Source organism: Cyprinodon variegatus, unplaced genomic scaffold (assembly GCF_000732505.1).
Source record: "Cyprinodon variegatus isolate N-32 unplaced genomic scaffold, C_variegatus-1.0 Scaffold253, whole genome shotgun sequence".
In the NCBI taxonomy this organism is placed as follows: domain Eukaryota; kingdom Metazoa; phylum Chordata; class Actinopteri; order Cyprinodontiformes; family Cyprinodontidae; genus Cyprinodon; species Cyprinodon variegatus.
In genome coordinates, this window is record NW_015150706.1 from 202,883 (window position 1) to 220,954 (window position 18,072).

At 36.4% G+C, this 18,072-nt stretch overlaps 1 protein-coding gene across 1 annotated transcript; it reads right to left on the minus strand.

Moving 5' to 3' along the window:
• Positions 1–387: 387 nt before the first annotated feature.
• On the minus strand, positions 388–17,647 carry rheb (Ras homolog enriched in brain). The gene is made up of 8 exons (XM_015382199.1): positions 17,383–17,647; positions 14,626–14,697; positions 9,047–9,114; positions 8,861–8,943; positions 8,705–8,761; positions 8,549–8,596; positions 5,829–5,910; positions 388–1,324 (listed from the first exon to the last, which is right to left on the minus strand). The coding sequence occupies exons 1-8, from the start codon at positions 17,432–17,434 to the stop codon at positions 1,235–1,237; spliced, it is 552 nt and encodes a 183-aa protein (XP_015237685.1). The 5' UTR covers positions 17,435–17,647; the 3' UTR covers positions 388–1,234.
• Between the last annotated feature and the right edge of the window lie 425 nt (positions 17,648–18,072).

The window sequence follows — 18,072 nt, forward strand, 5'->3', positions numbered from 1 at the left end:
GGGGGGGACATGTCCCCCCCGTCCCCCCCGCTTCCTACGCCGCTGGCCAGAAGCATGTTGATGGAGGATTTAATAAAGCTGTATGTACATAATTGAGCATATATATTTATACAATTTAGACTGTGTAGTCTAGAGGGACTTCATATTTATGTGGTCTAGAACTTTTTACATCCCCTACCAGAATGCGAAGTGCAAATAATCATTGATGATTTATGCTTACTTCTGACAGGAATTTTGAATTTGTATGATCAACAAACCTAACCAAGTACATATAGGTACTTAAAGACACTTAACTAAAAAGAGGACAATGCAGGACTTACTTAGACCTGAAAGAAACTTTACTGATTTATACTAAAATATTTTTTTTCTGTGGTATCTTTTATATCTGGCTTACTTCCAGTATTGTTGACCATTTTGACCAACAAAGCATAAAAGCATAAATTGAACAGATTTTGATGCTGCAAAAAAAAAAATAACATTGAAAGATTCCAACAAATCTAAATTCATAAGATCCTTAAGAAAAATCCACAGACCATCCTACTTACATAATCACTTTTTCCTTTAATGGTTACAATCAAAAACATTTGTACAACATTTTCAACATTAGAAAATGAATGCAGATTTTTCTTTTTTTCTTTTGGCAGACAGTAATTTAAGGGAAACTAACCAAGGGAGAGAGACATGAGTACTGCGACTGATGCAGTAGAAAACAGGTGTATATTGGAGGGCCCACACAGCTGGTAGTATATCAGAATAAAGATTTGTTCATCTATTTTCATATGCATGGCAGACATGGGAAATCTTTTATCTCGGGTCATTTAAACAGGGCTATAGCCTTATATGGAAGCTTCAAAGGGAAAAGCTAGGATGCATCAAGCCTACTAATTCTGTTCCTAACTACAAATATTTGTTCTGATACATCCATACCAGCCGTTTCAGGTTTTGCATCAGTGCTGAGCACAAAGATGAAAAAGTGGGCAGAGCATTATTCAAGACCAGAAAATAACCCATTCATCTTTTTTCATTACACACACAAAGGAAAAGAAGGATGATGGGTCGAACTGGGAATACTAATGATGATGGTGGAGTCAGAGCCATAAATAGACACTTTTAGGTATTTAGGACCCTGGTTGAGGAAGGGGCGTGGACTCAGCTGAGGTGGAGGGGAACTGGCAGCTAGCCTTCAAGTAACGGGATTTCCCAGTGCAGTGTCCTGTGTGTTGATTGGGCGGCTCTACATCATGGAGCAGGGGTTCTTTACAGGCTGCACTCCATCCATCTTCTCCGCCTCCAAGATCATCCTCCGGAAAACCTCCACTGCTGTCTGAGGGAGCGAATGAGACCAAGCATATACACAAAACAGTTTCAAATGCTGAATGTATCACGCTTTAAAACTTTAGCAAAGCCTACAGCAGTAAGTAGAGGACCCTTGACTCTGTTTACCTCTCTTCTTTGTGGTTCATTATAAACTGCAAATTATCAACACACCATAGTGATTTGTATAATCACTAGTTGGATGGTCTGGTTTGGCTGCTGAATGAATTCCCATTGGTTAACTGATGGTTCTGTCTGCCTATATCTGCACTACAATTGCACTGACAAATATCGACTCATTCTTTTCACTCCCATAATTCACTCCTTCTGTGTGTCCCTTTCTCACAATGCATTGGGAAAGGTGTTTGTTCATTCTGCTCCTCCCTCCTGGAACTTCTACATAAAGTTTGAAACTACCGAAGTTCATCTCAGTGTTTGTCCTTCCATGCTAAAAGCTCTAGCAAAAATAAGAAAATAAATCTGAAATTATCAATCAGTTATTGCTGTGATAATTGAGTCAAAGTTCTGTTGATAATGTTGCATTAGAGCAAGATATGCAATGATCAAATTCCTGGATCGGATATTGTTCCACTGCTCAATAATTAGCTGGATTTGATATTGGAGATACGATCCAGTTCACTTTTATGGAAGCTTAATTTCTTTCTTTTTGGTGCTTTTTTGTTAATAAATAATATAAAATTTATTTATTACAGCGTTAACTTATTACCTGTTTTTGAAAATGTTTATGTCAAGGCTAAAGCCCTCACTCACATGGGAAAATATGGCTGTGTCTGAACGTCCGCCCTAAACCATAAATCCCTCAATCACTACATTGAGCTTTGACTATATAGTGGACTTTATAGTGAACTGAGTTAACTGACCGTTCAGGCAGACAACCACAACTTTTTGCAGTGTTCGAATGGATGATCACTACCTTTCGCTACACTTTGGTTAAGTAACTCCGCCTCCCCGCATCATTGTTATTTGTCACCGCTGTCGGGTACGGAGACAGCGGCCCGCTGTGACAATCAATCCCATAATGCTTTAGGACAGGCATCCCCAAACTTGGTCCTCAAGTGCCGCTGTCCTGCAAGTTTTAGAGGTTTCCTTGCTCAACAACAGCTGATTTTAATTGAAAGCTGATTAACAGGCTTTTGCTCTACTGCAATCATTACAATCAGCTGTGCTAAAGCATGGAAACCTCTAAAACCTGCAGGACAGCAGCCCTTGAGGACCAAGTTTGGGGATGCCTGCTTTAGGAGGAGAGCTCTCCTCACAAAGCATTCTGGGATATATCTGCTTGTCTAGTGACCATTGATAATCAATACTTTTCAAGGTGCATTGTAGGAAATTTTGAGTCCACTACTTTTTCATCCACCAGACGTTCAGACACTCCATTAAAATGGCCTAACCACGATATAGTGCCCTATATCATAAATAGCACGGACATTCAGACACAGCCTATATGGTTCATTTATTCAACAGTTGATTCAGATCAGTATCAGATTCTGGTCAATACACTACATGCCAAAGTCTTCAGATTGGATGGGAAAAAACTGAATTGTGGATCTTTAATTAGAAAACAAATAAACATTACGTGGTGTGTGATTGCTGATGTGCTGATGCTACATTTTTCTGACATCACCAAAATCCTGTCATAGCTATGGATCAAACTGGGCATTCTTATAAGAAGCAGACAATGTGAAATAACTGCTTTTCTACAGCATTTGATCTTTTGTTCCATTGAAACAAAAGACAGATATGATAATATATATATATATAAATGAAGTAAAACACTTCTTCAGTGAATGCAGCCTTAAACATGGCATTGTGCCAACTCTGATCAAAAACATCATTAATAACTGTTCTTAAGTTCTTCCTTTGTCACCTTTAATGTCTTGGTCACTGCTGTCAGTATCAGGTATAGGTATCCAGTGCAATGATACTCAAACCACAGTCTACATATTTTATTGGCAAAAGTAAACTGATGATACTTGGAATATATTAGCCAAAAGATGTCTGTTTACAGATGTTGTATTTCATATAATCAATAGCAATATTATCATGGTTCATGGTGTTTTTATGATGCAACCTTTCGGATTATTAGGCAGTCTTCATTTTTTATTCTAGTAGAATAAATATATTAGGAGAGAGTTATTTGTTTTAAGCTTAAATTGAATTTGGCTGCGATACAAATGGCAATGAGTGAGTGTGGCAATGACTAACCCAATAAAAATCCAAACAGTTTTATAGAGTACAACTTCCACTTCCAAAACTCTAGTCTAAAAGGAAATATGTTTTCCAAGATATATTGTTTTTTTGCAGTTTTTCCAACATATTTTTTTTAAATATTGCTTCTCTAAAGTATTTTTTTACTTTTCAAATGTTACTTTCTTTTAAAATCAATATGCTGTTCTGTTGAGTGTTTTATTTTTCTGCTGCAACCTGATGAGTAGCGTTGTCTCCATTACCTTTTGTAACATATGTTTATATCTCTATTATTTGTGTTATAGTTTTACAGGTTTTTCAAACATTATGGATAATATATTCTGCGCAAACATTTTTTTTAATCCTAGGGGCAACTTCTGATTCATTCCTTTGTTGCTCTTTAGTTGTACTTTTGTCTTGATAGAGGCTGTTATTTCTTTAGAGACAGAGAAAACAGTACATAGTATGAGATGTTTTGCGTAGGATACGGCTTTGTACAGTTGAACATGAGTGACTTTTTGTCCACTCGAAGGCAGGAAACACAATGCAGACATGACAAGTGCGAGGCTGTAGGGCCTCGGAACACAGACTGTGTAGGCGTCTTCAAGCACACCTGCTGTTTTAGTTCATGTAGGCGGAGTGGCGTAAAGTGCCTCTGAGCTCGATGAAGTGGAATATAAATCAGACGGTGGCGATCGCTTAATTCACAGTAAGCCAGTCACATTTCAGTGGGGTCGTCACTCTGAAACAGCTGACGAACGACTAGAAGCGCCACGACTAATGGAAAGAAGGCTTTTCATCAAGAAATCAGGTGCAGAGCAGAAACATTACATAACAAAAAGTATTTGTAGTGTTTCAATCACACAGCAGGGAATGATGGAAAGGAGGTGGCGGTGTGGTCCAACATCGCCTGAGTTGGTTCTATGTGTTGGTACAAACCCTAACTATACGGCTTGCATCTCAAAATATGAACACAGCAGACAGGTGCCTATAGTAGCTCAACTATCAGGAGCAGCCCTTCTCCTATCATAGGCAGGAGATTTAGCAAAAAGTGAGGTCAGGTGGATAATTATGCTTCTAATGCAACAAGATGCAAAGTACTAATCAGTCATAATAATGTATAAATCATTGCAGGGTGATGTTTATGATCATCAAAGATTTTTCTGTTTGATTGAATCAGGGTGCTGCTTTAAGTTTACCTGCCATCTTTCTTCTCTTTTATTTATTAACTCAAACAAATTATTCTAATAAGAACAGCTCTACAGCTCATTCTTCAACAACTCACCCCTCTTTACAGAGTATTTTTATATTGAGTTAAATCGAGGATTTTCTACGATGAATGACCTGTTTGATCATATGCCTCAGTGTCTTAATTGGACTTCAACTCTGAACCAATCAGATGAGATAGTTGGTCTGCTGGGCCTTAGAGTTACAAATTGCAAGCCAATCCTTTTAAAGATTGTCATTTGGATTTTATCCGACCTAAAAACATAGAATTCTGTCTATTAAGGTAAGTCATCCATACTGAAGAAGAAAAGTAGCCAGAGACCACTACCCTGTTATTACCATGTTGAACTATAGGTATGATTCTCTCCTTCTCAAGTGCCGTGCAAGCTTTCCTCCCGCTCTAACAAATGAGTCTCTCATCAAAATGTCCATAGTCCATATATGTCACCTACTCTCATCCTCTTATCAAATTCTTCAGACTGGAGCATGATGTGTTCACATTGTCTGACATGTTTCATGTAAGCTATGTCTTGACGTCACAGGTTATCCAGTATCCGTTCCTGGATGTTGACAACCAATAATGCAGTAATAGGATGTGGTTAATGATGGTTTAAGAAGAGGGAATCATGTTCCCTTGGTTAGCTTTTTGCCCTCAATAATTGCCGATAAAAATTACGTCTTGAAAAGTGCATTTTGTATTTAGCACCTTTTTTATAAATACACTTATAAACTAAACTGTATTTGGCAAGACTTGTTTACCTTTTCATTTGTATTTTTGAAGGAGTGCCAAAATCAAATTTGTTAATTTTACATAACAGAAATACAAAATATAAATAAAAAGAATGTATCTTTATGCAAAAAAAAAAAAAATGGTACATGATATTTTACAGTTAAAAATCAGATTTTGTGAAATAGTTTGAAATTAGCTGTTCAACCAGACCTGATAATAATGGGAATGAGGGGATATCTGAACAATTTGCACACATATACACAAAATATAAACAACTTATAAAACATGTAAAGTAATTCAACCAAAAGCAGATGGACTCTATCAACAAATAGATATATAATCTGTTTACCTGGTTCTCCTTGGCAGAGGACTCCATAAAGGCTGCGTTCCAGGATTCGGCTAATGCTTTCCCCTCTTCACAACTGATCACGCTGATTTTACAACAAAAACAGATTAAATATAAAAACAAACATTAAAAAATCTGTAAGCAGCAGCTCAGACATCTACAGCAATGCATAAGTTATATTAATCGCACTCTGTAAAGTATGTCCCTCTGAAAATGTGGTAAAACATAATGGAAAATCTTTGTCAGTGCTCATTTGGGAAAACTTTAGCACATTCCTATTTTTTATGTCACAGTTACAGAAAAAGAAATAGTTAATTGTTAAAAAAAAAAATAATAATAATTTCAGTCTTTCTAGTTTTCCTTAATTAAGGTTTCACATCACCAACCAAATGCTGATATGATAGAAAAATAATCTGGGTAATAATAAGCTATGTTTTGAAAAGATGATTTCAGTTTTACCTAAAGCATCAGAGTTGTTTAACAAATCTAGTGGAGTCAAAAAAAAAAACTAAGCTTAAAAAGAACTCGTCTGACAACATTAAGACAAAACACACCTTGTATAGCACTTTTATGGAATCTCAAAAATGCTTTACTAAACACCAAAGGAAAAAAAGAATGAGGGTGAAACATTGTGACCGGGTTTTAATGTTTGAGATGCAATTAGACACGTTGACACCTTGGACAAGAAGGAAGTGATTGGTGACTTTGAGCAGAGTCTGGTGGGTTTGAAATCCACATTCAAACATTTGGAACAGCTGGGAGGTGTGAAGATATTTGTTGAGTTAGGAGAGGGATGAGAATTCCAGGATTTTTAAGAGAAATGGAAGAGTTTAGATAGGTCTAAAGTTCTTAAGGTGACCAGGATTAAGGCCTTTTTCTTTTAAGGGGTGCAAAGGAAGTTCAGTGGGGATGGGACAAAGCTGGTGATAAGGGAAGTGTTTATGATAGGAGTTATTAGAGGGACAAAGATGGGAATACAGGTTTTAAGGAAGGGAGACGAAATGGGGTTAAGATAACAGGATGAGGTTTTCATGTTTAGCGGTGTCTGAGAGACAGGGGAGAGAAAGAAGTGAAGTAGAGGGATGTAAGTAGGGAAACTGGAAGTACCAGTGGAAATGAGGAGGTGGATGTCAGCGAGCTGTGAAGGAAGAAAGTTATTGCACTTTTCTAGTGTGAATATGGAAGTAATGTTATCTTGTGGTTTCTGTGAGTTTTGTAAATGTAGAGTATAGAAGAGCGGGGTTTAGGGATTAGAAAGGATAAAGTCCAAATAGAATTTGGAGTGGGCAGATTTGAGTGTTGAATTGAAAGTGTTGACAGAACCTTTGTAAGATTGGGCATGGACAGTGAGAAGCTGTTTCTTTATAGAGACGCTCACATTTTCTGCCGTTCTTTTTGAGTTCATGGAGTTCAAATGTGTACCATAGAGCTGAACTGGAGGCAGAGACTGTAGCTATGGTAAGAGGGGTTAACTGATTAAGACAGGATCAGAGAATGTGGTTGTAAAAAAATGTCCAAATTAGTGATAGTGGGATCCGAGGGAAAAGAGGAGCTAGCGATTACAGTGGATAAAGAGTAAGATAGAGAGTAAGGAAAGAGTGATTTTAGGTTCTGCTAGATAATTGTGCTCTTGGCGGAGGGAGTAGAAATAGTAATGTTCAAGGTAACTGCCATATGGTCAGAAATGGTGAGATCAGTAAGTGACAGGTTATTAATGGCGACCGAGGGAGTTGTTGAAACCAGATCAAATATGCATCCATGTGTATGGGTAGGTGAAGTGATCTGCTCTTTGAGCTTGAGACTGTTTAACTTTTCCAAGAAATCAAATGTTCGTTTGGTTGTGGGAGAGTCTATGGATGTTAAAGACAAGATCAAGCAAAGCAGATGGAGAAATGGAGGATAATTGTGTGACAAAATCTTTGAAATCTGAGATTAAAGAGGGACGTGGTTTATAGGGATGGTAGATTACAGAAGCTGGGTAATCTGAAGGCAAGATGTTCAAAAGAATATATACAACTGAGATTTATCAAAAAAAAAGAAAGAATCCTGTTGGTATGGTCAGATTTAGGGTAAGGTAGTCAATGGGTTTGTGCCAGGTTTCAGTGAGACAGAGGAACTCCAGTTAATTGTCAGTTAACATTTGTTGAGTAGCAAACTTTTTTTTATTTAGTGACTTTGTATTTAACAGTGCCTTTATTGAGGGGCTTTTGTCGTGCAGTTCATTTTCACGGTAGAAAGCTAGATTAAGTTGTGAAAAAATATGCAGATGACGCATATGGAGGTGCTATAAACCCAGATGATTTCCATATTTGTTGGAGCCAGGAATACAACTTTCTGGCAGAAGAGAAGCATATCTTGGGTGGGAGTTTTTGACCTAAAGCTCAATTTCACATGGATTTTATAGCAGGAAACCACTCTGAAGTACACCATGAAGTGAACCTCTGAACGGCTAAAAAAAACAAAGCCAAATCAAAATTTTGAAACTGACTTCGGTAAAGTCAAATGGTCAGTCCAATTGAAGTGATTTGGCTTCACGTTAAACTTCAAACAGTTTTGCCAAGAAGAGCAGGTCAGCTTTTCTCACTCACTCGGGTATCTTTGTTTGATATCAGAATTTTTTTGATGATCTGGAACACTAAAATATGAGGAATATATTTATAGAAAGAGCAAATCTAAAATGAAGTTGTCTGCATCAGCCTTAACAATGTTATGATGGGACATACCGCTCCATATGCAGGTCATTCTTGTTCCCAACAAGCATAATTGGAACTCTGCATAAGGAGAAAAGTTATAAAACCACAGGAACATTTGTGTAAGAGAGATCTAAAAATGTCTCAGGAGAAAAGAGCCGCAAATCAAAGGATCAAAGAAGTACTCACTGGACCTTCCCCACCATATCCAATAGCTTTTCATGGATAACTTGAACAACTTCAAAGCTGCAAGGGGGGAAAAAACGACAGCAGCGAAGAGAAACCTGCCATCAAAACTCCAAAGAAGACTTTGATTACAAATAAGATGCCATGGTGAATAGTTACCTTTTATTAGATGTAACAGAATAGACCAGAATGTAACCGTTGATATCTATGGAGTACGTCTGTGGAAAGATGGAGTATTCATCCTGGAAAAGATTTACCAAGTAGAGAAATTATTACAAAAAAAAATATTGTATAACAATGGAAAAATCAACAACGGACTAATAATATAAAGGTACAGAGTCCTACCTGCCCTGCTGTGTCAACAAGCTGAAGGTGGTACTCCTGTCCATTTATCGTGATCATTTTGGTAAATGCTGCAATTACAAGCCACTTTATTTAGAAACTGCATATTTAAATGCATTTTTTCTTGTAAAAAAAAAAAAAAAACACAGCATGGTAAATACAATCATTAGATCTGCAGGTCTGCACATTAAAATAGTACAGTTTGATAACATTAAATTAGTTCAGCAGTGCATTGCTATTATCTGTCTCCAGAAGAGTTTGGTTATCCATCACAGCGGGGAGGTACTGCATATCCTGCAGCATCTCACTAATAATGCTGACACCGCTTCATGTTAAGCATCCAAAGGATTATTTATAGACACGGAACCGAGCACACAGCCAACGCAGGGCGGTATATGTGAGCAAAAGTATGAGGGAAAAACAGGAAAACAGCCTACAGGTAAAGTTTTGACCCAGACCTCTCAGGAGTCTCGGATTATCAGTGTTGATGAACTGTTTTGTTTGTCCCACAAACAAAAGTACTGCCTTCCAGCAATGTTAACTTTTGCAACCGTGCTGTCCAGACACCAACCAGTCAGAAATAACAGATCATTCCACTTTCTCACTCAATCTCCCTCCTTCTGTCTGAACTCAGCTGGTGTCATGTTTCAACGCATTATTGTAGTGGGAACATTGCACCCTGGTGGGGGAATCTTGTGATTCACCATCTTCATATAACATCACACTAAAAATCATAAAAGTATCATAAAATAATTACCAGTCATTAATTCTATTATCATGTTGAAAGATCCAGATTAATTTTTGCTGTGGTCTAAAATACAGCCATATAAGGCAAAGGAAGTCTTTATCTTTTTTTTAACAAAAAAAAAACTTTTTGATATGTAATTATTGGGACTGTTGAGCAGACATTGAGTGTAGACAACCGGGAGATTGCTTAAAATACAGAGTCTTTAACAGAGAACTTTATCCAGTCACAAGTTTGAACGTCAATAAAAGGTAGATTAATACGTAGAGTCAGCCTGGGAGTAAGTCAGCCTCAGAATGAATACAGTTACTTCATTAGGGTTTATGAGGTTAGAGCCTATTTGAGAGAAAAGCGAAACCATGAACTAGGACTCAGACAATTAATTGGATTAATCATGGCTAATCAATTATTGAAATAATCATCAACTAATTTAGTAATCGATTAATCCTTCACTGGAGTATAGAGACTCTAAATAATGCTTTAAGCTGACAGAGCAACCCACTTAGAGAAATAATTATACCAAAATAAAAATATAAAAACATAAATATTTTGTATTTAAGATTTTTTCTTCAAAGTGTCGTTAATATGGTCTACCCAGAACTCCTGAAATGGAAAAGTTTTAGTTTCAGTTGGTTTGATTCTTTAAAAATTTTTCTTTAAGGATCCTTTTCCTATCTAATTATTAATCGATCAATCAAAAAAAATTATCGAAAGATTAATCGATTAGCAAAATAATCGTTGGAGCCCTTCCATAAACCCCTCTTACACTGCCTAGGTATATTTCATTAAAATTCCATAAAGTACACTGAAGTTAATTGGCAGAACTTAAAAAAATAAGTTGCATGATTGCGTTTTAAATGCACTTCAATTGAATCCTGTTTTATAGCATTTTCAGCAGAAGGAAAACAAGGGGTTCTTATATGCTTTACATTAAATAAAATAATAATTTGATGTCTGTTTGTTTCTGAATACAATTATATTTAGGATTTTGTTGCTTCCTCCTGCTTTTTTAAACATATCATCCTTTTTATTTTTCTTTAGTTTTATTAAAGCAGCCTTTGCATGCAACAAAGCAAAGGACTAAAAGCCGTTTTTACTCCTATGTGGGTTTTGGTCTCATGCCAAGAAAGGATATTGATCAGACATACAGACAAACACTAAGATATGCAATAAATGGATATCCTTAACGTTGATAAAACACATTCTAAGCAATCAAAAATGGGGGCACAGGCTGCAGTATTCCACTTGTAGCTCAGTTACTGCATCAAAGTGGTGTTGTGAGCAGTCAGCTCCTCATCAGTTAAAGTGCAGAGGAAAGCCTTTAAGTGATTCTCAGTCTTGTTCAGACAGAAACAGTCTGTGTTAAAAAAAAAAACTTATCCAAAAGAAAAAAAAAAAACCCAGAAGGATGTAACACTGCTAAAGCTTTACAGCTACTCTAATAACAACCTACATAAACCAGAAAAGCTTAAAGTCAACCATGGTTTACCGTACAAACACGACAATAGTCTACTTGTTTTTATGTGAATAGCTTATCATGTTGGCTTAAACTGTGATAGCTTTTGCTTTTAAATGTAAAAACTTGACTCGGCTACAGCAGCTCGTCAGCAGGAATGGGTCATAATTCCAGCAAACTATTTTGAGAGGCTTGTGGAAAGAAACCCAAAATGTTTGATCCAAGTCCTGCTGAAGGAATGCAACCTTTACAGGAGGTAGAGAGGGTAGGTAATTAGAAATAATTTCATTAATCCCAACTTACCTAAAATAGAAAATGTTTATCCTATTTATTGTCAAACAGAGTCTAAGGTTATATGTCTTTTTATAAACTGTGTATAAATGTGGTTATTTGTGTATGTATAAAGCAGGATGAAAGTCTTTTGCAAAGTAACTTTAGTTTCCTCTCTGAAGTGCATCAACATGATGGGAAGATTACAGATGTAAATGCACCACCTCTTGAATAATCAATCTGCTTTAAAATAAAACGAAGAGCCAAGATGGTGCATCTTTTTCTTTTTATCTCTCTGAGAAGGAAATTGCTCCACTTGACTTTCACCAGGAAGTGTCTTCATGGGAAATCTCAGTGGACGGAGAAGCTTAGGCTACTAGAAACAGAGGCATATCATTTTCAAGCTGGCATTGCAAGGTTTTGTTGAAGTGGAAAATGCACAGAATCATAAATTACTTTCTTCCAATGCAGTGAGTGACTAGAGGCAGAGCTAGAAGGGGGGCTAGGGGTGGCCCATCCCTTGTGGCCCTCCCAACCAAGTGATTGTTCAGTTGTTATTGTATTAACAATAAACTGACAACAAAACTATTCTAATCACTTAAATATGTGCATAAGAACACTTAATACTTATTTCATTAATTGTTCCTGCATGAGTTTGTCCCGCTTGCTTTGAACCCAATGTGCGACTCCAAAACTGACTGTTTCCTCGTACATATTTTATTTTCTATTTTCCCCCAAAGCGTCAAAGTGTTTTACTTTGTAACTGCGTCTCTCTTCCTGTCAGATCCATAAAATTGCAGCTGAATTGCTGCGTAAACCGACTAAAATAGGGCCTATCGTAGTCAGAGCTATGCAAAATCTTAAGGAAAACCGTGTCGGGTGTGTTCATCCCCATTGACTTTAATAGGTGTTAAACGCAAATATTTTATCCGACACGATTTTTTGTCCGATCGGAAATCGGATTCGGTGTATTCTGGCCATTCCAAACACTTGAGAAATGCTTTATAGCTATCCCTAAATAACCCAAATAGTTGTTTAATTGTGGTTTAAGGTGTGTTGTTGACATGGCAAAAGTGTTTAAAGTTATACGAAAATAAGGATGAGGAAATCCCAATAATAAATGTACAAAACAAAAATACCAATAATGATTAAACACGCAATGAACAAACAGAAAGTTTCTTGCACATTTTTTATGAATAATTTCTAATTTTCCTAGACTCAACTTTCTGCAGTCCTCAGTCCATTTATTTAAAAAATGTCAAAACTGAAAATTACAAAGAAGAGGAAGTAAGTTGACAAAGACAGAAGACAGGACATCTTTGGAAAATAGGTTAAGGGTAAAATCAGAGAAAAAGCCGCTTTCCATTACTACTTTTCTTTTTCAACATTTATCATGACCTGGAGAATATTCAAGTCAAATTCCAGGCTATTCACGACCACCCAAATAAAACAAACATATTTGCACTACTAACGTGGCTGATTTTTTCTCTTTTTTTTTTATAATTCCTTTAAATAGAACACAACTTAATGTGCTACTGCATTTTGCACCATATTTATTTATTTTGCACTGCACTCAACCTTCCATATCAAGGCCTTTTGCACCACAGCTTTTAAACAGTTTTTTCCTTTTCTCCTGCACTGCTTACATTCTTGATCACTGCTGCACTTTATAAATGGTTTTGTTCATTTTAATGTTGTACACTGTATGCATTGAAATTTCGTTTTCTATAATAATCCGTGTATGAAAAATGACAGTAAAGTTTATCTAAGTATAAAATCCTTAGTGAGACATGTTTTCAATCATCTAGAAGTGTACAAAAACGTTTACGTAACTATTACACAGTTTTGATTTAGAAAACAATATGTAAATGCTCCTTTAGAATTATATTTAATTCTTATTAGAAAACTTAACATCAGTGATTTATATGTCATCAAACATTAAGCAAATCAAACGTACATAATCATCCAAAAGCTGAACTGAATATTCCCTGAAATATAAATAAAATCTTACATGTAAGCCTTGATGATGATGGTGAAGAAAAGTATGTTATTATCCAGGTTTCTTCACGCTAAATTATGGTGCCTCAAGCTGAATTCTGTTGCAATAGAATATTTATTTATGGATTCGCAGTAAAAGGGGCTGAAAACAAATGCAAGCCTCACATTTAGATTCTTAATAGTAAAAACTAGTAAAAATAATAAATAAAAGCGTGTAAAATTAAAAGAAAGCATCAAAACTAGGGCTGCGACTAACGACTATTTTGAAAATAGATTCATCTGCTGATTATTTTCAGCCAAAGGTTCCTTAAGGAAGAATTTTTACAAAATTAAACCAGGTGAAACTAAAATGTTTCCACTTGAAGAGTTCTGGGTCGTAAATGCAAAATATTTATATATCATTTTACAATTTTGGTATAATTACTGTTCTAAGTGGGTCACTCTGTCAGTTAAAGGCATGTTTTACAGTCTCTTTGCTCTAGTTAACCATTAATTAATTACTAAATTAGTTGACGATTATTTCAATAATCAATTAATCATGATTAATCCGATTAATTGTTTCATTCCTAATCTATAAAAAAAAGTCTATGGCTATAAAGATTTTTGTGAATAATTGTACTTTATTATGCATTGATGAGGCTAAAAATTTAAGAAAGCAAACCTTTGTAATTTCATCAACTTTAAAAAAAGAAAAATGATTTCATTTGGTTGAAATGTGTCAAGAGTTTCCTAAACAGACTCATGACAGTGCCTTTGTATCATTGTTCCGTATTCAAACAGTATAGGAACATGTTCACAAGCAGAAGGTGTGTTTTACATTTTATTTGAATGATTAAATGAGATACAAAGCACTAGAAATAAAATAATGTTAGATATGCGGCAGCCATATTGGATTTTAAGATCAAGGTTGGTGTGAAATTGCTGCATTTCCCAATTAGAATTCCAACTATTCATTTTCTAACTTAGATAAAGGAAATCAAATTGTATAAAAAATAAACACAATATTAATGATCTGACAAAACTAACAGTTAGGTTGCTTAACTGCATGAAATACAAGCAGGATGGAATTGAACCTGAGAATGTAATTCAGTATCGTATAAAATCCACACTTACTGTTTTCTATTGTAGGGTCATAGGAGTCCACAAACTGGCCTTCCACAAACTGAATTGTCAAGGAAGACTTTCCTGCAAAAAACACATTTTAAAAGAAAAAAATTACTGACCTTGGCCATGTAGGTTTTATGAGAAAATAGTATCTAAATCTTGAGGAAAATACGTGTGCATTGGAATAAAGTAGATTACCATCAAAATATAATGAAATGTCTCAAAGAATATATATGATGATTGTGGCCTACGTTCAATGGAAAAACATCAAGTGTCCGAGGAATTCCCTGCTAAAAAATTGGCCTATTGAAAAACTGGGGTTTCTCTTGCATGAAGTCGTGGCATGGCGGCGCCAAAGTACTAGGTTCTGCCTTCACCTTGTTGGGTTTTATGGGGGTAACACCCTTGCCTACCCATAGCAGTGACATCATGGTCACTGAAGCAGATGTTGGTACCTTTGAAAGTGTTCGCAGGTGCTGGGAAAATGAATGCGTATCCCCATAAAGCTTATCAGCAGAAGTAGCCTGACCAGTCAGTCTGTTGAAGCTGAGACTCAAACAGTCCAGACCAATCACAGCGTGGGAGGCAGGAGTTAATACTTGTGCAACAATTACTCATAGTGCAACAGCAATTTTCTGTCACCATAACAGTCAAGATTTAAGCTGCAACAAATCAATGTTTAAATGATGACTTTTATCAAACCCAGAATAAGCTTTATATATCTTTAAAGAGCGATTTAAAGACGATTTTGCACCGCATCTGAAGTTATCTGATTGGTTCTTATCTGTGTCTGTTGTCGAGCCTTTGGAATTGGGCTCTACCCGCCTCTTTCCAGTGTCTAAGGTCTATCTGAAATGTACTGATAGGCAGCTGTATTGACTTTGTACTTGATAAAACTCATTGGACCAACACCAGTGGATGACACGGCTCCTGAAATAACAGACTGTGGAAAATTTACATTGGACAATGAGGGTCGTTATCTTGATTTTGAATAAGGTTCAATCAAGGTCAGATGTCCAAATGAAATGCAAATTTAACTTTTATCTAAAAAGGGGACTTTGAATCACTGAGCGACATTCCAGCACTTTCAGTCCTTTTTATCTCTGTTGTTCAGCATCATTTTTAAACATAGGTTTTTTTTCCCTTCCACTTAACTTTACATTATAGTACTTGGATAAGAAACTCAGTGAACAGCATATTTAGGGATAAACTTTAGTGGGTCAGTTGAATTGTGGAGGGTGACTCGTGGACAACTGGACTGTCAGGAGTAGAGCTGCAATGATTGCAGGTTTCTGGTCCATCTCCATTTCCCCATCTTTAAAAACCCTGACTTCCCCATTCCAATTTTGACAAACACAGATTTTTTTTAAAAACCGACACTTTCGGTTGTTTTAAGATCCCAAGACACTTTAAATATTTAAATCTTATCATTCTGAAAGGCATTAATAAGTACCTATTAAATTAATAAAAACCGCTTTTAAATATAAATCAAAGTTTAAAGCATTGATCTTCAGACCGTTGGTAGATAAGATCGTTGGAAAAGATTTGTCTCACGTCTAAATTCTAGCCAACCATTGAGCTCCCAAAATTATGGAAATCGAGGCTCTGTCGTCCATATGCCTGTTATAGACACAACATGATTGTTTATATTCAATCATTTCTGCTCTTATTTAATGTTTAAATCATCTAAGGCACCAATGCGGCCATTAACTCTTCTCTTTAATTGTGAAAAAGCAGTTGTTCTTTGTGAGTTAATTTTTCTTTCTACTGCCAACACATGCTTAGACAATTAAATCAGACAATCAACCCGAATCAGTTTTTCTTTAATTATAATTCAAATTTTATTTTTTTAAAAATGGTAATTTTGACTTACATTATGACAAAAATATGTAAATTCCTAAATTATGAATGTATATTGACCTAATAAGAAATAGGATTTTAATTAAACCTAATTGAATAGAAATTCCCCCTCATGCAGCTCTCTTAATGTATTTGTATCCCTTGCCCTGTTTATTATTTCACACCTTTCTGTGCCCCCATGAAAACACGCTGGCCCCCTCCTGGCCCCCTGGTACATTTGGTATAGAACCGCCAATGCTACAAAGTCAATGATACCAATCCATGCAAAGTGGAATTTAATCCAGTATATAACTGCACAGATTAAATCATTTCTAGATTGATTAGTTTGTGTGTATATATATATTTATATGCATTGAGATTTGCTGTGGATGGGGCGATATACCAATAAATTGAGTTGAACTGAAACATTATGCAACCACATAAAAAGCAGCTGGGATTGTGCAGACATGCTGCTATCATCGTGTGCCATCTTGCCATCCTCAGCATCCTTCCAAACTGCGCTTCTTCTGTTTCTGATGAGATGCGATTATCCAAGGCAGTGATGCGTCACATCCACGGGAGCGCCAGGCCTCCACGGAGTTTGCCTCTGACTAACATGGCTCCGGGGTTAGAGTCACTGATGGAAACCTAACCATATCATCGGTTAGAGTAAAAATAACCCGCCTTCATCCCTGCATTTGAGGCCTACTGAAAATAAACAGCAGTCCCCTTCTCACCTGGTGGCGCTCATTCACCCGTTAGAAGATGTTGCGTGATGGATCCTCTCCATCCTGTCATTTAAGTCTATTATAGGAGGCGTAATGGGTTTAAACTAAGTGGAAGGGCCGCATAGATCTACTCTAATCCCATCCTATGTTATTGTTTCTTAGTCATCCCCACAGTGAGACGCGCTTGTCGGGAACTTACCCACGGATCTGTACCCGAGGATGGCGATTTTTCGTGACTTTGGCTGCGGCATGTTCCGTTCCCACTTATAACATCCAGTCCTCGGGCTCTAGCGCAACCTCCAGTGAGAATGGCATCCAAATAAAGTCAAGGGGCGCTCAGCTCCGACATGCAGCGTCCAGTTCTTTCTTTTTTCGATGGATTTAGTATTTGATTAAAAATATTATTCCACGTCATACATATAAAGAAGCATGGAGTATCTTCAGATCTACAATAACTGCGTCACTCCCCTTTGCAATTTAATGAATAAATAATTACTGTTCGCTTATGATTGGTTGAAATGGGAGTAAAGGCGGGACTAAGTTCTTATTGAGGCCCTTCGATTGGATAGCAGAGCTTTCTCTCAAGTGGTTCTCAATTGTGATTGGTTGCGACTCGCTGCATTACGTGCTAGATGGTCAACAGTGGTGTCATTCATATCTTTAGGGTTAGGGAGCACATCATTAGGCTTCGCATTGTTTAATATGTAGAAGTCATTAAAAAAGTAGCATTAATAATAATAATAATAAAAAGGTTTTCTAGCCATTCCTAATATCCCAAGATCATAAATATACCTCTGCATTTAACCATAAACGTTTCCAAATTTTATTACAATCAAGCAATAAATAAATAAATAAATATATATATATATATATATATATATATATATAT

Bases quoted from the DNA above. Each gene is read 5' to 3' on its own strand.
- rheb (XM_015382199.1), bottom strand. From the start codon at position 17,434: ATGCCGCAGCCAAAGTCACGAAAAATCGCCATCCTCGGGTACAGATCC. The intron at 9,115-14,625 runs GTAAGTGTGGAT...TTGTAATTGCAG, and splicing joins TGACCCTACAATAGAAAACA to CATTTACCAAAATGATCACG. The intron at 8,944-9,046 runs GTAGGACTCTGT...AATCTTTTCCAG, and splicing joins TTGTTGACACAGCAGGGCAG to GATGAATACTCCATCTTTCC.